The sequence below is a fragment of the Podarcis melisellensis genome (genome assembly GCF_964234715.1).
Source record: "Podarcis melisellensis genome assembly, chromosome: 12".
Taxonomy (NCBI): Eukaryota; Metazoa; Chordata; class Lepidosauria; order Squamata; family Lacertidae; genus Podarcis; species Podarcis melisellensis.
Genome location: NC_138544.1, coordinates 28510778 through 28531347, shown reverse-complemented (window position 1 = coordinate 28531347; position 20570 = coordinate 28510778). Strand labels below are relative to the sequence as shown.

The window sequence follows — 20570 nt, the reverse complement described above, 5'->3', positions numbered from 1 at the left end:
CAGCTCGCTGGGAAACAGGGGCTTCTCCGCCGCCCTCGCCGCGTCTGATCCTTTCTGCCAGGAGCGTGCGATCCTCCGGCAGCTGAGGACCGCTCCTCAGCCAGCCAAAGAGCGGGTGGGGTAGAGTAGATCCACACCCCACACCCCAAGCTATTGAAAGCTACTCGATCGGCAGGCGATCGCCGCAGTAGCGGCGGCCACAAGCGCAGAGGCGCGATGGTTTGCGGCGGCTTCTCCTGCTCCAAGAACTGCCTGTGCGCCCTCAACCTGCTCTATACGGTGAGTGGAGGCGCACGTCGGGGGGAGCCGGGCGGGGCGCGCCTCCCTGGCCCACGCGGGGAGCCTGGCGCGCCTCTTTACCCTCGCCGCCCGGAGGCAATCGGCCCCACCTCTCCCTTTCTCCGGTGGGTCGGGAAAGGGCCACCTTTGAGGCCTGGGCGGTCGCCAAGCGGAGCCTCCCGAGTTGGCCTGGGAAACCGGGTAGACAACGGCCCCTGGAAAGCCGCCCGGCCCCTTAGGCGCGCCGGCTGCACCTGTTGGGGTGAGGCGGAGGAAGGGGGCAGCTTGCAATCCGCTCCGGGAAGCGCCTTGACGCCGGTGTAAAGGGCTGCGTGGCCACAAGCTGGTTTTTTTTGGGGGGGGGGTGTTCCCTTTTCCGGAAGCGAACTCCTCGCTTGGGTTTTTTTTTTTTGTGGCGCTGAAATTTCCCCCGTCGAGGTTGCCCACCTTGCCCCTATGCCTTTAACACGACTGCAGAGCAGGCAGTAATAATTCAGCGTGGTCTCTCCCCCTCCCAACAGCGGGGGAAGCTTCACTTGTTGAGCTTCTGCCTGCTAGGCATCTGTTTCCAGGGACAAGCAGACACCTGCCAGGAGAAAATGGCAAAAGGGGTGCTGTGGGTCCAGTGGCGTAGCGTGGGTTGTCAGCACCCGGGGCAAGGCAAGTAATTTGCGCCCCCTAACCCTAACCCCCAGATGTTGCACCCGGTCGGCCGGCCCCCCTGCACCCCCCACGCTACGCCACTGTGTGGGTCATATTGAGCTGGAAAATCTTCCATGACGTAGCCTTATATTTAAAAAAAAGAACTGGGCCAGGCAGCAGGTAAACTCGACATCTACCTTTCCCCCTTAGCTCTTATCCTTTACATGCCATATTTACTACACCTGCCAGGTGAGGAAGTCAATTCTGCCCCCGGAACCTGATAAACTCCCTAGTTTTCAAGGTACTGCAGGATCTTACCTGCAATCCTTTCTAGCACTTACCTGGGAGTAAATTTCACTGAACTGGATGGAACTGAGTAGACATGTTTAGGATTGTGCTGCCTGCCTTGCTTTTCCCCCTTTGTTTTGTTGTTGCAAAATAGTAACATATAAATATTATGGAAAATGGTCTCTTATGTTTTTGATGTTGATATATATTTTTTGAACGCCACAGGCTTTATTAATCTCTTGAACCTATTTTTTGTATTCAATCCCTTTCACTTTAAAACACATAAAGAGAAGTACTTTCCTGCTAAGTTTAAGTCTTGTGCTTTTGTTTAGGAAGCTTGCCTATAAGCCATGTGATCACAGCTTTTATTCTTTGTTTCCCTGATGTGGCAGCAGTGAACTCTTTAATCTGTTGAAGATGCCCTGTATCTCTGTGTTTTGACTGTAGGTTGGACAAAACTTTTGTTTGTTTTTTAAAAAACAAACTGCCAGTATGTATCCCTAAGCACAGTTATTTGAAAGTGAGCTCCATTGAAATCAGTGGAAGCTACATCTGGCTAACTGAGCCTGAAGTAGGAACCTACGGCACTTAAGTGGGCCAGAATTACTTTAGTTTACAAAATGCTTTACAGTCTTTGCTGTTACTTCATATAGTGCCCGGGTCTCCAAGACAGTGCCCATGGGCACCACCGCCACTTCAGACACTGTTTCTTCTGTGAAATGGATATTTTGAACTGCCAGTGGAAGTCCCTTAAGCTTCCAACTATGTCTCCAACCCCCAAAACTTTGAGGATTTCTATAGTACAACGGTAATTTAGGATTGAACAGAATTAATCAGTCATAATTATTTTCTAGGAAAAAATGGTGTTGGTACTTACCACAAAGTTGTTACAGCAAGTTCCATACTTTTAAAATTTGAAGAAAAAGGTGCTGGTACTACTTACCTCTGAGTATGCCCCCCCCACTCCCACCCAAAAGCACTGGAATTAGGGCACAGACCATATCAAAATAGAACAGGATAAAATACTGTACAACGTGATATCCACCTGGAAGTGAAACATGTTTAAACAGTTAACCTACAGAAATTGCTGTTGCAAAATGTGACACTGGATCATATGTAGCTTAAATGACTTTAAAATGGAGTTGGACAAATTATCTCCATAGGCGGTCAGTGGCCACAAGTCAGGATCAATATATATATCCCACTTCCAGGTTCAGAGATTAGATTGATTCTGCATACTAGTTGCTAGGGAGTGGGCAGTTGCCCTCATGACCTGCTTGTGGACTTAGAGAAGTCCATCGGTTGACTACTGTGGAAGACATTCTCCTGGAGTAGATAGACTTCATATGAACTACCTTAGAGTAATCTCACATTCCACAGACACTTCCACAAACAGAATGGGTGGATCCCTGTGCCCACTTCTTACAGCAGTTGCTTCCCTCCCCCAAAAAATAATCAGGGCCATCATTAGCATATGCTAATGTTGACCTTTTTTGGGGGGGGGACTCAAAGTTGTTAACCTTTTTTGGGGGGAATCGCTCACCTGTAACAACAGCAAATTGGGAAAAAATGCTTTTGTTACCTGACTCGTCGGGAATATTGGACTCTACGGAGTAACAGAGCAGGGGGGAGGGGACTTTGGTTCCATTGCTTTTCACTGCCGCCAATCGAGAGGGACCGGTATACGGTAGGTATACATTTGGGGCCCCCCAGAATTTGGCGCCTGGGTGCCCCGCACCCTTTACACCCCTGAGTAAAGACGGCCCTGTAAATAATGATGGTTATTATAACGATATTAGTCCTGCAATGCAGTAACTTCACTTTCTGAATTGCATCCTAAAAAACCAAGCTCAAGCAATGTTACCCTAGAGAATAATACTGCTTCAAGTCTTCCCATGTGTACACTTACCAGCATCAGTCATGGTCAAGAGAGAGGTACCCCTAGACATGGAGTAATGCCAATGTTTGTAGCTTTAAAAAGAAAAAAAGAAAAACTTTAAAGGAAAAGAACTAAAAGGAAAATCCAAAAGGAACCAAACTAAAAAGGGAAAGCTGAAAGGAATCAGAAAAGTTAAGGCAGTGCATAATCCTGAGAGAAAGTATACTGACAACTGAGTTGGAGGGGGAATAGAATGAAGTGGCGGGAAAGAAAGGAGGCAAAAAAGATATGTAGAAAGAATATTTGCATAGGTCTTTCCTTGGTCCACACTGAAAAATGTCCCCAGGGACAGAACAGAGAGTTCTCCATAGACATTGACAGACATATCCAAGATTTTAATGTAACTGTGGACTTTTTTCCCCTCAGGGTAGGGGGAAGCCAAAATGGAAGACGGAGGAGACAGTCAACTAAAAATATGCCAGTGAGACTTTAGAGCAGTCTTTCTCAACCTTGAGTCCCCAGATGTCCCCTAGCTAGCAAGACCCAGTGGTCAGGAATGATGGCCAACAACATCTGGGGACCCAAGGTTGAGAAAGGCTGCCTTAGAGTGTTAAGTGGTATGAGATGCTGACTGACTGACTGACTGACTGGAGGAGTAGAGGAAAGCCTGGGGAGGATACAATGGAGCAGGATCTCACCTGTGCTATTAGAAAAAGAAAAAGCTGACCATGCTGTGTCAGCCAGGGGTGTATCCCTTCCAAGGACGTTCTTCGTAATATGTCAAAAGCCACACCGTGCACTACATCCTGACACAAACATGTGAAAACATCACGGATACATGTGTGTGATTTTGACACTGGGGGCAAGGATGTAACCATGGCCAAGGCGCATCTCTTGCCCCGTAATGTGTGGAACATCTCTGGGTCTGGCCATTCGTCATCTGCTAGGCATTTAATTACGGGACGTGTAAGTTACACCTGTCAGCTCAGTTTGATTACCTGCCTTTATGTACTTGGAGCAGGGAACTGGAGTAGGCGGGGGAACAAGAGCAAGGAGACTGGTAAACAAGGTGTTTGAATAATGCTGGACGCTGGAGAGCTATTTAGGGATTTCCAAGGGATTACTGCAGCCATTTGAAGTTAAAATTTGATACTGGTTAAAAATCCGGACGCTTGAGCAGTTTTTGAAATTAATTAACTAGAAGAATTGCGGCATTCTTTTTAGCACTCAGGGTGGGCTGCAATAATGTAAATAATAATATCAGGTTGTGCTGGAGCAGCTCTGTTGGTTAGAGCGTGGTGCTGGTAACGCCAAGGTTGCAGGTTCGAGCCCCGTGTGGGACAGCTGCATATTCCTGCATTGCAGGGGGTTGGACTTAGATGATCCTCAGGGTCCCTTCCAACTCTAGGAATCTGTGATGAAATGCTGGGAGGAAAATAAAACAACACTACAGTTAAACAATGGAAGAGCAATAACTTTGTTATCTGCTGTACCTGTCTGCCTAGAAACAGGATGAGGTGGGTGGGTGGAATCCATCCCTTGGAAAGATCTTAACAGGGCATGTTAAATGTCTGCAGGAATACACTCCTGAGGGATTCCTGCTATCTTGGAGGGGGCACAGAGAAAGCCCTCTGCTGTGTCCAGTTGTGCAGGGGTGGGGAATCTTTGACCGAAGGACCCCTCCAGGCCTTTGAAACTGGCCCTTGGGACTCTCTAGGCCTTGCTTCCTCCCAGACCACGCTCCTCATAAACCCTCAAGTGCTTTTGCCTGGCTGGAATGTGTGCGTATCTAGAAGCTCCTGACTTTTGCATGGGCGGAATGTAGCTTTCTGTTCAAGGGTGAGTCACATCCTTTGCTCTGCCCCGTTTACTTTTCACCCAGCCTACTTTTGCTTCTGGCCCTGCCTGCCACATTGGCATGTCCCCCACCTCCCGCTCCAACTCCCCCAGAAGGTTTTCATGGGGGATTGTGGCCCTCTGACCTAAAAATGTCAGTCCCCTCCCTGGAGTTGTGCTTCAAAAAAACAAAAACAAAACCCCACGCTAGTCTGCTCAACAGCTCTTACAGAGTAAACAGGCTTGTATGGCAGAACAATCATATATAAGTAGTGTTTTACCTTCACAACACCAGGTTAGGCACATATATACGGACTGTATGTGAGGAGCCATTGTTCAATAGGTAGAGGACCAATGCTTTGCATGCTGAGAGTGGCTGGAGTGGGATGGGTAATCAGCTAATAGGTGATGGGAAGGAATCACTAGCACAGGCATCCCCAAACTTGGCCTTCCAGATGTTTTGGTACTACAGTTCCCATCATCCTTGACCACTGGTCCTGTTGTGATGGGAGTTGTAGTCCCAAAACATCTGGAGGGCTGAGTTTAGGGGTGCCTGCACTAGCAGATGTTCTCCAGGGTCTCGGACTCTGTAATACAAGGCTACACGGATAACGAGCCTGACCTGAAATAGGGACCTCTCTAATTTCTGTGGTAATCTTGTGAGCTTTGTATCTGAATTGGCCGAGTATGAGTTGTATCCTTTTCAAGGCACCCCAGAATGTACCTCATGGAGAACTCCCTGCTTCATTGGTGCCCTTTGGAACATGGATGCTCTGGACAGCTGCTTTGGGTGCTTGTACCTAATTTCTAGTTCTGGTTACTTAACACCCGACTTGGGTTGGCTTTACTGCTGAGAGTCAAGCCCTTTAAAAAAGAAAGAACGAACAAACTAAAGAAAATACTTAAATGCACCTTTGTCAAAAAGCCCGAAGCCTTCCTTCTGGGAATGATTGGAGAGGAGATTAAGAAAGAAGATTATATAATGTTTCAATATGCAACTGTAGCTGCCAGGATTCTGTTAGCACAAAATTGGAAAACCCCAAATACCCCGACCGTTAAAGATTGGCAAATTAAATTATTTGAGTATATGGATCTGGCAAAAATGACGCAGAACATTAGACAGCAAAAAGGTTCAAGGTTTATCGACAATTGGTCTAAATTCATAACGTATATGGAAACAAATTCTAGAGATATAAAAATCACAGTAGGTTTAATATAACCCTTGCGATGTGTTTACGCTAAAAAATGAAAAACTGCAGAACTGCGATGTGTTTACGCTAAAAAATGAAAAACTGCAGAATGGATTTAAAATTCACATAACCCAAAACCGAGATGGAGGGAAGTCAAACGTTATTTATTGTTAATTAATGTTTGTTTTTTGGTTGGTTTAGGTGTTTTGATTTGGTTGATGTTTTCTTTTCTTTTCTTTTTTGGTATGTGTTGGCTATTTTCCTTTTTCTTTCTTTGCTGTTGTTTGGTTATAGAAAACGAATAAAAAGAAGTTTGAAAAAAGAAAGAAAGAACTGTTTATTATGACTTTACATATCAAAGAAAAACAAACGAAGAAACAAAACTCAGAGTTTATATACACCTATTTGGTTACAGCAAATTTAAGAGAAAAACATGTAGCTGACAGAAAATGTTTCACAAATGTACAGGCTGCAACACACACAAAAATAGACACTAAGTGAAGCAATTGGGGAACCATCACAGAAGTACTCAACCAGCCAAACGTAAAAAGAAGAAAATTAACTCAGTCCTCTTATAATGTCCATGCATAAAGCCCCACATAAGTTGATGAAGGAAGTCCTAAACATGCCCTTTCCCCAAAACATAATAAATTAAACTAACCATTGTACACAAACACACACAAACATTTTTTCCTCTCCTTGGATTCTTCCCCTCAGCTGGCAAGTAAGTTTTTCCATAAGGGTCAGGGTCAAGCCATTCTGATGTAGTTGCTGCACCCGCAGCCTCAGTTTGAGTGGAGTGTGGCATAGACTTGCTAGTTTCCTTGAGGAAGCTTCTGTTGTGCTGTAACATAATAGCCGCTCCTGCCCATGGACAGGTGGAACATTTGGCATCAATAATGGATTGAGCTAAACCAGACATGTCCAAAGTCTGGGACTTCCGGGTTGACGCGATCGGTTTAATGGCGGATTCCCTCCGAGCTCCGGAGGGAATCGGCTCCATCGAGGACGGGTCTTGCCGCGCCGGCGACGCGGGGACCCTTAGAAACCACAGGTGCTGATACCTGTGGACCTGGTGACTCGGTGGGCACCTTAAGCGCCCTCCTCGACAGTCGAAGAGCCTTTCTAAAGGCTGCGGAGAAGGTCTGAGGAGCGGCGTGGCGCTGAGAGTCGACCGCTACCTCGGTGGAGCGAAGCCGCAAGCCATTGCCGGAGAGCGTCAAATTTCTTCCTGACATTTGGACTGAAACAAATACCCTCGTGAGTAAAACGAAATTTGGATTTTAAAAGAAATTAATCCTTATAATTTGGCGAACGGGGGGGCTGTGTCAAAAGGAAGTCCGCACCCCCCCCCCCTGCATGTACGATCTGAAGCAAGGAGCGAAAGCCTAAGATCGGATTTAAAAGATCTTCTTTTTGTCTTTTGGGACTGATAAAAGATTCCATCAATTTGGGAAAACAAGCTTTTTTCTGTCTTTTTAAGTTGTGCTGGAGGAAGAGGTGTATCTGGAAAATTTTTGGGAACCCCCACTCGGGATCCGGGAGTGTCCCGCATTAGCCTAGCCTGAAAGAAAGGGAGTTTGACAGCTGTCATCTGAGCTGTCAAACAGCAGAATCAAGACAAGAACTGTATCTTTATATCTCTCTGATCTAAAGGTGTTACATTTAACCAGAAGTGGCTGGAAATTAAGTAACAACAAGTAACAACAAAGTAATAGACTGTTGGTAAAGGGGAAAAAATGGTAATCCCCCTAGGGGAAACCAGAGACATTACAATGGCTGCAGAAGGAAAATTACAAGCAGAAATAGAAAGAGCCCTTTTACTCGTGGGAATTCTACAAGAGCAAGAGATAGCTATGGACAAACAGCTCACGACTTTGATTTCAAAAACAAGCAACTCTATTGATGGAACTGAGGATTTGACCTTGAAAGATTCTGCAGCTGAACTGGAAAAAGTTTCTTTGAAGTTGGAGGACAAGGAGTCTGGAGGGCAAAAAGTACAGGAACAGGACTTCATGCAGCAAGGGGACAGAGAAGTTTTTTGGACTATGGATTTTGAAAAGAGAAAAGTAAAGGAGGAAGTTTTTGGACACTATAGATGGGAAGCTGAAATAATGAAGAAATATAACTGGGACTTCCTCCTCTTTTCTGGCACTGGTGAATGTGATTTAAGGGAACATCTGGCAGAACCCCTGCAGCAAGTCTTTTCAACTAGGATTGATTGGAGAGAAGGTGAAGAGACCGCACTAGACATCCCTCGAGAGCTGAAGATTAATAAGAAGGATTATCAACAAAACAGGCAGAGAGAGACTCAAATGGTGTTAGAAGCCTCAGATGTGAGGAATCCGGGCTAGGAGTTATATAAGAGGGCAGATATCTAGGAAGGGACAGATATCCGGACAAGGAGGGAGGGGGAAAAATAGAAAGTTCTAAAACTATTTTATGACTTTTGGGTTTTATAATTTTGACTTATATTTTAATATGAAAATGGGGAAATTTATGGTATAAGAACCTTGATCGATCTTAGAAAAAGAATTTATATAAGAAAATGGGATAAATAAGTTGGGCCTAACAAAGGGAATTAAGTTCAAATATAATAAGAAGAGGTTTAAGGAATGAAACAAGAACTTGCTGAATTAAGTTTGATAATTGGGATGCATGGGTGGGGGTGGGGGGAAGTCAATGAAAGAGGGTTATGAAAGAATCTATTTGTGTTTATTTTTTTCCTTTTCCTTTTCCTTTTTTTCCTTTCTTCTTTTTTTCCTCTTTGTTTTGTATTAAAATTTGAAAATTCAATAAAAATTATATTAAAAAAAAAAAAAAAAAAAAACAAAGTCTGTTTCGGGGCCCTAATCCTGCCCCCACGGCCCTTCACTTCATCAAATCTGGCCCTCTTTGAAAAAAGTTTGGACACCACTGAGCTAAACCATTCCTTCCTTTAGGCAAAGCGGGTAGGGGCACATTCGTGACTGGCTTGCACAACTGGATAAGTGGTTTAGGCAAATTTTTAGAGCGGGGACGGAGAATGGTTTTCAGCCAGAAGGCCACATTTCCTTCTTGGCAACCTTTCAAGGACCACATGTCAGTGAATGCCAGAGGCGAAAATGTGCCGAGAAACCAATGTAAATGTTACCTTTATACGGTAGACTAGTTTCTACGCACATTCTCACATCCCTCTCTGTCCAGGAAAGCAAGAAATCGTTAGTGTTTTGGTGCACATTTCAGTCAGAGGGGAAAACACAGGGTGTGAAGCAGAGCAGGGGGGATTTGTGGCCTGAGGAGACTTCTGAGGGTCCCATTCAGCCTTCAGCTCCTCAGTTCCCTGCCACTGCTTTAGATGGTTGCAGATTCCATATTTTGCTAGCTTTTGTTGCAAGAAAGATGTTTCCAATAAGTGTTTGTTGCTTATTTAGGCTGTGGTCCTATCCTTGGGAGTGTGTTGTTGAACACAGTACCCATTTACTTGAGAGTAAGCAACCCTTGAATTCAGTGGGGTTTTCTGCAGCATCAGTATGCATAGGATTGCCCTGTAAGGATCACCAAATCTCCAATTTTGTTATCAAGCAGTGAGTATGTTACTCAAGAGACTGAACGGTTCTTCTTGGCTTTTATTTTGGAAGCTTGGGGACCATTTTACCAATTTTGCTTTAAAAGATTGAATTCTTGCGCAGAAATCACTGGGAGCTTTCAAAGGCAATGTGACAGGCGAATGTAAAAAAATGTGACTGCTGTTCATGTGTGTATATTTAGGCTCCTAATGGAGTATAGAGCAAGAAGCCCTCATTCCTTTCTTTGGTAACACCATGATAAATGTAGGCCCCTCCCTTCATAAAAGATTTTTGACTTCATGGGATGTTTTGATATGCCAAACAATAAGTAGTTAGCAATACTTGTGCAGTCAACCTGCAGTCAACATCTCAACCTGCTTGGCATATCTCGTAGAAGATTTGTGAGCTACACCAAAGGCTCTTGTAATAACTCCTATCACTTAGAAGGTGCATGGATGACTCAAGCCTGCTTCACAAGAAGGCCCTGATGATCAGTGGAAAATTACAATGGGAACTATTGGATTCTGGCTTTTTTCGAAAGATGGTGGTTCCTGTTTTAGACTTCCCGGTTTAGAGTACTGGATGAAATCATTACTGGTTTGGGAAGAACCTTTTTTGAAAATCGAAACCTTGCAACTTATGTTGCAGTCCAGTCTGTTCATTTGCTAGGTGAACCTTCAAATTTCAGATACTTCTGCAAGATAAATTCTTGGCCTTCTCAGTTCACTGCTATCTAATGTTGCCTTCACTTCTCCCACATTATAGCAGAGACTTAGGTGGCTCAAACGTACTGTGGTTTACGGAAACACAGGAAAGGCAGGAGCTTCCTGCATATAAAACATGACCTTGCAAGCTGACCTAGCTGAACCTAATCTTCCACTTCAAAATGTCATCCAGAACAGGAAAAACAACTGTATCCCCAAGGTTTTCAAACTTGCTTTGATCAAATTCAGACAAGAAGGGCTTGGTGAGAGTAAAAAGCTGTCTTCCTATTAACAATATTGGATGCACTCTTCCCAGCAATTGACGTCTCTTAGGTCAAGTCTTCATCTCGCTGCCTCCTGTGTCAGCAATATAGAGAATGCTGAAGATAACACGTTGGCAGCTCAGTCTGCAGTTACGCTTCTGTGGTGTGAGATTTCTCAAGCCGTTTGAACAGCCGAGGATCACAATTAATTCCCTGTGCAACTTAATTGTTGTGAATTTAAAGCACTTCTCTTCACTTGCTCATGGGTGTCAAAACAATGCATCTAACAAATCAACAACATATAATTCATCCTTCTGGGTCATCACACAACGGCCTGGTCTGACCTCCTAGTAGAATATTTCCAAGAATGTTATAGGACTGATACCTGCCCATGAGAAAAAACTCCCTACCCCTCTCCCTTGCCTATTTGTAGACACTGGTGATTTGAAAGAACTCATCCCAGTTGGCAAAAAGTCTGTTTTGCTTGGAGTAACAATCTTTTCCTGGTTGTTTTGGGACAAGTAGATGGCAGTTCATAATGGAAGCTCCATGGAAGCAAAACTTGTATAAAAGGAAAATGGGCTTGAAGGCTATTTTCCTTCCATCCACCGCTCCTGCATGTGCCCCCCCCCATTCTTCCTCTCTTTTTTAAAACACACACACCAAAACTTTCACTTAAAGTTTTCAACATGAGCTATTCAACCCAATCCTTGGCTTGATAATGTTATTCTATTTATTTCATAAAATTTATATACCAATTGATTGTTAAACAACAACATCAGAGCAGGACAAAACAATGACATTATCAGTAAATTAAAAAAAAAAAGTTAAAAGCTGCTATTTAAAACACTTTAAAAACAAGCAAACTCCACATTAAGCTAAAATCCACATTAAAGCACCTGTTATCATTCTACGTATCTGGATAGGCTTGCAAAAAAAAAAAAAAAGGTTTTTTGCAGGCACCACAAAGAAGTGCTGTGAAGGTGCCCGCCTGCTGTCAATAGGCAGGGAGTTCCAGAGGTCAATTTTGTACAGATGCGGAGTGAGTATTACATGCCACTGTTCTGCAGTGTGGAGCAGTCAAGTGGGTATATACGGGGTAATGTGATCTTGCAGGGAAACTGGTCCCAAAATATTAAGGTCCCAAATTATACTAAAGGTAAGACCTTGAACTTGGTAGTAAGTTTCACCAAGCTCCGTGGGACTAATTGCAATGTGCATGGATTTCATCTTTATATCTTTCTCTTTTTTGATTTTTAGGAAATCCTAGTAATCCTTTTTCTTCTCTCACTTTCCTTCCAGTTGGTGAGCCTGCTGCTGATTGGAATCGCAGCATGGGGCATTGGTTTTGGCCTCATCTCCAGCTTTCGGGTGGTCGGAGTAGTCATTGCTGTGGGGATATTTCTCTTCCTGATTGCTCTGGTGGGGTTGATCGGCGCCATCAAACACCACCAGGTGTTGCTCTTCTTCGTATCCTTCGACCTGGGCAGTTTTTCTAACACACGACCCATTTTCCACAGAGCTATTTGTAACTCTATTTCCCCCCTTCATCTGCCTCGACGACTCCTTGCATTGCACCTCAGTCTAAATGTGCAGTCACCTAAAGCACAAGGAACATTGATCACATGGTTGGCCCCTGACCGAGTTATGACATTTTAATTTTTTTCCAAAAAAAGCTGTTTCGTAAAGCAAACAGTTCTCCATCTATAAATGGGTCACAAGACAGTGGTACAACTGGTTTCCTTGAAATAGTTACAGATCACCGATAAGGAATGCCAGCTTGTTTTCTGGGCTTTCTGAAGCAATTATATATCTTGCGCTTCCTGCAGCAATCCTGTTTTCTTCTAGAAGGCAGCGCTGCTTATGTTACGCAGAAGATTGTAGGGTGCATACTTAGAAGCCCAGTGTGAGAAGAATTCTTGTACATGGGAGACCTGCTTGCCCTTTCCCAGCTGCCTAAAAGCCCTGCTTGAATTACTTACCTAGCTGCTTCCCAGCTGGAATAGATTTATCATGTACATACACTGGCTATGACATGATCTGTCCACTGTTAGACTTTTCATCCATGCATTTCCTCCCTACAGAAAGTGCATTTAGACTTGCAAGTGTCCAGTGTATTCCTAAAATTAACATTTAAAGCTGCCTCTGAGATAGTTTCGGAGTTAGTGACAAGGGACAGGGACTTTTTGGCTGTGACCTTCCACTTAGGGAATAATTTGCCCAGTGAGGCCCACCTGGTGCCAACATTCCTGTCTTTTCAGCACCAGATTAAGACACTCCTCTGCTTAGATTTGCTGGTCTGTGATGGGCTGTTCATTATTAATTACCAGCTTCTAATGGTCTTTGGTTATTGATTATGTATTGTGCTGATATTGATTGTGCCAACCTTTATGGGGCAAGGTGTGTTTGTAGTTTGTGTGTGCATAATATGAATTAATTGTTTTTTGTTTTTATTGCCCCATTCTAAATTTTGGATGTTTTATACTTTTTGTAAGTTGCGATGTCTGGGGTTTTTTTAAATTACATGAGAAATATGATGCCAAATGTTAGCTAATATTAATTATGTTATTTTTATTACTAATAGCTCCCATCAGCCCCAGCCAGTATGACCAATGGTCAGGGATGATGAGCATTGTTATCCAGCAACATCTGGCGAGCTATAGATTCTCCACCCCAATGTAGGAAAAATGATTTTTATTATTTTTTAATTGTAAAAATATTTGTATTCCACTATTGCATTAAAACAAAACAAACACAAATTAAGATTACAATTTGGAAGACAATTGGACTATTTTATTTTAGTTTTTTTTATTTTTATTTGATTTGATATGTTAATTAGATGTTCTTGCTGTAAAATTAATAAACAAAGTGGTTTACAGCAATAATACATAAAACTGTGCAAATAAAATAAAAAATCAGCTAACTGTTATGGAAAGATGTGTTCTTTCCATGCATAGGCCTGGTGGAATAGAAGAGTTTTCAGCAAATGTTTAGAAGTTGAAACAGAAGGCACCTGATGAATCTCTGTTAGCACAGTATCCCCCAATATCAGGTCTAAGACATGAAGGACTATTTCTTTGTCATCATGAAATGAGCTTCCACCAATTTGGGTAACAGCCAGTGATCCTCCCTGTAGATGATTCTGTAGCTGGGAAGAAAAGTGGTTACTCGCTAAAATACTTCAGGTTACAATCCCAGATTCACTTACTTGGGAGTAAGTCCCATTGAACTTGCACTCAGTGGGGATTACTTCTGAGTAGACATGCATAGAATGGCTCATCTGATTGCTGCCAGCATTTTGGAGAGAATGGTGTCAGTAGAGAGTTTCCCCCCTACACCATCCTACCCTTTCTTTGACAAAAAACAAAAGACCTTTTTTCTGCTTAAAAATGATTGATGGGGAATAAATCCCGCCCTCCATTGCATTTGTGTCATGTGGGGGCTTAGCAAAGGCACTTCCAGTAATGAGGCTTAGGAATGCCACTTGTCAGTAGAGGTAATATGAAGAAATGATTGAACCAAGATTGATTAAAGAGCAACTTGATCCAAGGCAGGCAGACTGGCAGGCTGGTCAATCAACCAAAACAGAGAATAGTCTAGAGTAGTTTGTTTCTGATTCTCACCCTTAATTGCACCAGAAAAAAATCCTCTTGTCTGTGCTGATTACCTTACTTTGCCTCTTGACTGGACTCCATTTCTTCCAAGCTAAGAGAGCCTAGTTTCTTGGTTAAAGAACCCCATTTTGTGCATACAGTTACCGTAACTTTGGGTTTTCATGAATGATACACATGATCTTGTTGACCTTAACTATGTAACTTCAGTATATGATTATTCTCTTGCTAGTGTTTATTATACAGTTTTCGGTCTCCTGTGCTTGTTTGACATTGAACAAGGAACAGCAGGTAAGAGATGGCTTGCGACTTCTTTGCCTAAAACCGCTCATAGCTGTGGCTAAATCTGTGTGCTGCTTTCCCATATAGAAGCGCCTAGAGTGTCTTGCAACAGGGCAAGAGCACGAATATGCGTCATTGCTAGAAATAATCTTGTAACTATTCAATTCAAAACATACAGAGCAATCAAAATAGTTTTTCTCTAGTAGCATTTAAAATTGGTTGAAGAGTAGGCATGTGCAGTCATTAAAACATTGTCCACCGACTACATCAAGCTTCAATTATATAAGCCCGAGATACTGGGCAGTGGGTGGTGCGGTGGTCTAAACCACTGAGCCTCTTGGGCTTGCCGATTAGCAGTTCAAAAGCACGCCAGTGCAAGTAGATAAATAGGTACCACTGTGATGGGAAGGTAAATGGTGTTTCCATGTGCTCTGGCTTCCGTCACGGTGTGCCATTGCACCAGAAGTGGTTTAGTCATGCTGGCCACATGACCCGGAATGCTGTCTGTGGACAAAAGCTGGGTTCCTCGGCCTGAAAGCGAGATGAGTGCCGAACCCCATATTCACCTTTGACTGAACTTAACCATCCAGGGGTCCTTTACCAATGCCCTTTATACTATACTATAGTTTAGTATAGCATAAAAAGGTAAAGGACCAATGACAGTTAAGTCCAGTCGTGAACGACTCTAGGGTTGTGGCACTCATCTCGTTTTACTCGCCGAGGGAGCCGGCGTTTGTCCGCAGGCAGTTTTTCTGGGTCATGTGGTCAGCACGACTAAACTGCTTCTAGCAAAACCAGAGCAGCGCACAGAAATGCCATTTACCTTCCTGCCACAGTGGTACCTATTTATCTACTTGCACTTTGGTGTGCTTTCAAACTGTGAGGTTGGCAGGAGCTGGGACGGAGCAACTGGAGCTACCCCCATCACAGGGATTCGAACCGCCAACCTACTGATCAGCAAGCCCAAGGCTCAGTGGTTTAGACCACAGCGCCACCCGTGTCCCTTTAGTATAGTATAGTACAGATTAACCAACAGTATAACCAGTTACCAGGCCCATGCAAGGGTCAAGACAGGAGCTAATACTTGGGTTTCTTACAGCTGTTATGGGATGATGGTCGGTCAGCTAACTACCGTATTTTTCGCTCTATAGGGCGCACCTGACCATAGGGCGCACTTAGTTTTCAGAGGGGGAAATCAAGGGGAAAAATATGATCCCCCCCCCCCAGCTCTGGGACCAGCGGACAGGCTGCACGCAGCCTGTGCACTTCTCCCAGACCTTCTCCCTGCTATTGCAGGAGGTGGGGGAATTCCCCCATCTCCTGCAAAAGCCCACAGGAGGGAGAAGGGACTGACTTAGCCAGTCAGTCCCTTCTCCCTCCTTGGGGAAAAGCTCCCAAGAGCGGTGCGCTCTTTAAAGGCTGCACGGCTCCTGTGGGCTTTTTGACAGAGCCTGTGGGGGAATTCCCCCACCTTGTAGAAAAGCCCACAGAAGCCGCACACCCTTTAAAGAGCGCACGGCTCCTGCAGGCTTTTTGACAGAGCCTGTGGGGCTGGTGATGGGGGGAAGCACTGCTTTCCCCCACTGCCAGCCTCAAAACCAGGTAGGGGAGTAGCGCGAAGGCGTCGCGCACCTTCCCACTGCCCCCCGAGCCTGGGGGGGGGGAGCGCTGCTTTCCCCCACCGCCAGCCTCAAAGACCAGACTCTCCTGGCTTCAGCAAAAGCAACGCAAAGCCTCCAGAGCGCAGGCTTCGGAGGCTTTGTGTTGCTATCGCTGAAGCCAGGGAGCCTGCATTCGCCCCATAGGACGCACACACATTTCTCCTTAATTTTTGGAGGGGAAAAGTGTGTCCTATAGAGTGAAAAATATGGTACTTTGCTCTCTTGCTCTGTATGTCTTTCCTTCCTCCTGTGCTTGTGTTGTGGACATCAAGAGGCCAGCCTTAAAGCTTGCCCATTAGCCCTCCTCCATCTTCCCGAGAGGGGCCATCTGCATCTGTCACTGAAGAAAAGAATGGTCCCCTTTCGCAGCAGGCAGATACATGGCGTTATAGAGCTCCACAGCCACTGTCATATATCACCCTCTCTCAAACACATATGAACCGTCACAGCTGACACTTATTCCTCCACCCATTACCACTGATGTCTGAATGCTCTGCATGCCACTTGGAAGCTGAGGAGGGTCCAGGAATTTTCAAAAGCTGCCACACACTTAGGTATGGCCCAAGCCTCACACCCATCATACCAGCCATCAAGTTAACCAATCTGACTCTTTCATGACAATCTGACCCTCCTTCAAGAAGAAGGATCTGATTTTTGTCGTCCCTGCAAGTCTAAATTTTGGGTGCCTCCACTTGCAGATTAACTGCCCCAAACAGAGCTTGGGATGTATACAACCTGGGAGAGCTAAATATCTGCTGTGAAGACATGAAACTCTGTTTAAGAGGTTTTGCATAGAGAGTTGGAAGTGGTTTCTGCACATAGCGCTGTTTATTCTGCTGGTTTTTGCCACAACGACTCAGGAAAGTGATTTTGCAATTGTCATAGAAAGCTCATTGAAAAGACCAGCATGAGTGTGCTGTAGCCAGGAAAGTAGTAATGCAAAGAATTGCCAGATAATCGTCCGAAAAGGAAAACAGCCCATTTACTAGCACATGGCAGAAGTTTAAAGGTTGTGCAACAAAGGAATCCCTGTGCAACAGTTGCACTAGTGGAAGCTTGTTGTACAACAGCTCTTTTGTGCAATCTGTTGTGTGACAACCTTTGGTAGTGTGTTTTCAATTTGCTTTGCACCACGGTGTTCCACCAGTGCAACTTGTACACCATGAAGGGACTTTAACTTAGCACTACGTTGGATACAACGTAAGTCCCAGACGGTCAAAGGCATATAAAGATATGAGTGAAGGAAGATAAATAGCTGTGTCCTTCATAAAGCTACAGGGAAACACGAATTTCTTCTGTGCGGTTAGTTCAGATAAAATGTCCGATCTGGAACAATGGTGATAGTGCCAACACATCTCGCTATACAACCATGCTGGGGAATAAGAACTGTCATGTCAAATGGTTGACAAAGAAAGGGTACCCACCTGCTAAATAACTTCTTTATGTATTCTAGAGCAAGCTTCTAGAAGTTGGGTGGAACAACACAAACAACGCCAAGCAGGATATTGAGAGGAATCTAAACTGTTGCGGATTCAATAATGTCAGTGAAGCGGACACATGCTTGGCTGTGAGTAAACAACTCGGTTCCATTTTCCACTCCAAAGCCTGTTTTTAGAAGTACTGGACAGCTAACTCTTATCAAGTATCCACACTTGCCTGTCTTTGAAAGAAATAATTTGTTTACCTTACATGTGAGGCACCTGCATTTTATTGGAGTTTAATCACACCTAGAGTGTTTTTATAACTTTCATAACCTTGGGAGGCTAGTTGCGAATTTTGGCCATTAAATTCGCAGCACCGCTAGGGATTTTATTTATTTTTTTGAGGGGAAGGACATAAATTAGAAGTATCCCTTGTATAGGGAAAACGATCTTGATGCGTAGGGATATACGACATCTTAAGTGTATTTAATCTTTGCTTCATTACAGAGCTGTGTTAAGCTACAGTCATGCCGCCCATGTGCACCAATAATCAAAGAATACTCTGGGATGGTGCTGAGATTTGTAGGAGGCATTGGACTCTTCTTTAGTTTCACGGAGGTAAGAAAAACACAGCTTTTGCTTTGTAAAAAGCAACAAGGTTTTTGGGGAGAAGCCTTCAGTGCTAAATGTCTGACGTAAAATAATTGCAAGCTCTTGTTTCTGTGGTGGCAAAATTGTCCTTTAGTTGATCATTCAACTGATTATTGGTTTGTCAAGTAAGTTACCGCTTGGGAAATAATAAGGGTATGCATTTTTTTATTTAAAAAAATCTGAACTGTTTCTGAGGCATTGTTCATTCGCTGCTTCCACCTGCAATTTAACTCCCGAATTTGACTCCTGTGGAAACAAAATGCAAACCACCAGAACAAAACAAAGTAGGTCCATCAAGCTTGACATCTACCGTTATCTGCTCTATGTGAATACTTATACTGTAGATGTGCATAGAGCTCTTTCATGCAAGAGGAGTGTGGCCAAGTCAGATGGAGCTCCCCTCACACACCAGCCCAAGTATGCAGACAGGCCAACCTCAGGGTTTTGCCTCCCTTGCTCACTGTTTCAACACAACCAGATGGCGGTCTGGCCCCCACCTGGCCTCCCAGGACAGCTATGTTTACTATGTTTTGGCTACTTAGGTAAAATGTGGTGGTGGTAGGATATGGGACTTGAGAACTTTATGATCCCCAACAAATGATTTATTTCCTCTCTTCTCTTCTCTTCTCTCCCTCCCCTCCCTTTCTTCAGATCTTGGGTGTGTGGCTCACCTACAGATACAGGAACCAGAAGGATCCTCGGGCAAATCCTAGTGCATTTCTTTGACCTGGAAACTTTCTCGGGGGACTGAATATTTCTTTTCCTGTGTTTTTAACCATGAATTCTCTACCAATTGGCTGCTTTCCACATCAGCCTCGGCCTTGTGCACTTGAGATAAGATGGCCTGCCTACAGCTGCTTCTCATCTTGGTTTTTCTTGTATTGCCCTTGGATTAGCTGGCTTGGAATGTCACCTGTGCCCCTAATCAGAATCTGGATAATTTAGGAATGTGGGGGGAGTTTTGTAGGAGCTCTTCTAATGTTACAGTGTCCAACCCTGCATTCTGGTCTTCGACAATTGCTTGCTATTGCCTTTGGTGGGCAAAGAGGAGAAGAGAGATTTCTGATCTGTTACGTCTGCCAGAAATTCTTTCTGAAAGATCAGTTTTGAATGCCCAAAGCTGTGTTATGAAACCTGATGTAAATTATGATGCTGTTGTTTCCAACTTTGGTATTATGGGGTGTTTAAAAAACCCCACAACCACCACCCAATAACATAGACATCACAGGATGTAGAAAAACATCTCCAACCCTGGGTTCTGCTTCTTCCCTTGTTTCCATAGGCAATGTGAAAACCTGTGTACATTAGTTAGTGTTGTCCGTCTATTTCAGAATTGCCATGGAAACATAGTGATTCCATTCCAGAGCCCTGTTTTGTCATTTCACCGCATTAATGGATTGTATGTGAGCTTCTTAATTCACTGCAACTCTGTATACATACACATGAACACGCTGGATTGCAATGGCTCCTTGCCATTCAGAATGGTTAAAATTCATATTAGATTCTGCATTGACTTTAGAGTGTGGCACAAGGGTAGCCAATGTAGTGCGCTTCAGATGTACTGGATTACATCTCTCACCCCTGACCATTGGCCCTGCCAACTGGGCTGGTAGAAGGTGGAATCTGACAACATCAGAGGGTACCTACTTGTTTATCCTTGATATAGAGTTTATCTTCAACATTCGACAAGTGATGATGAACAGGGATATGAAACTTCATTGTATTACCCAATAACTTGCATTTGAATGACCTGTGTGTAGTTTAAAGTGGCTAAAAGAGAGAATAATGTTTAGTTAGCTTGTCACACCAAGAAAAACTAGTCTTGATGCCTAGAGTTCTCATATAAATTTAATCGGTGTAGTAAGTTAATTGTGATACTGCTGTTAACTAATTATGCTCAGTCATTGCTATTTAAAATACTTTTTCCGCACTCGGTATTTAAAATATTTGATCGTAAATGTGAACTAGAACATTATAGTTATGTATCTTTGTAGCACATGGATAAAAAAATAAAACTTTTTTTGGAAGTATGTTAAAAAAACAAAACAGGTAGAGTCAAGTGTCATGCACTGTAGTTGAGAGCTCCCGGTGAAGGACTGGACTGGAAAGCACTGTGCTTCCTCGTCAAAGCTGTCGTTCTAAAATGACGTGCGTGGATCGCTTAAAAACACACACACAAAAAAAACCTTGAAGTTAGGCATTGTGCTTTTTTTTAATAGTAAAAGATCTGAGTGAATTATTTCAGGGGTAGGGAGCCTTACAAAATCCCAGAACGAAAACAAGATGCAAGGAAATAACAAAATGCAAAGCAGGAG

At 43.8% G+C, this 20570-nt stretch overlaps 1 protein-coding gene across 1 annotated transcript; it reads left to right on the top strand.

Annotated features, from left to right (window-relative positions):
* Positions 1 to 6: 6 nt before the first annotated feature.
* Positions 7 to 20301, top strand: TSPAN13 (tetraspanin 13). Its single transcript, XM_081883469.1, has 6 exons — positions 7 to 279; positions 11932 to 12099; positions 14451 to 14531; positions 17637 to 17750; positions 18112 to 18222; positions 18907 to 20301. The coding sequence occupies exons 1-6, from the start codon at positions 217 to 219 to the stop codon at positions 18979 to 18981; spliced, it is 612 nt and encodes a 203-aa protein (XP_081739595.1). The 5' UTR covers positions 7 to 216; the 3' UTR covers positions 18982 to 20301.
* Positions 20302 to 20570: the final 269 nt, after the last annotated feature.

What these genes read in the sequence shown, in the direction of transcription:
- TSPAN13 (XM_081883469.1), top strand. Translation starts at nt 217, where the DNA reads ATGGTTTGCGGCGGCTTCTCCTGCTCCAAGAACTGCCTGTGCGCCCTC. An exon ending in ACCAGGTGTTGCTCTTCTTC is followed by an intron (nt 12,100 to 14,450) that starts GTATCCTTCGAC and finishes ATGTAACTTCAG; the next exon opens with TATATGATTATTCTCTTGCT. An exon ending in AAGCGGACACATGCTTGGCT is followed by an intron (nt 17,751 to 18,111) that starts GTGAGTAAACAA and finishes GCTTCATTACAG; the next exon opens with AGCTGTGTTAAGCTACAGTC.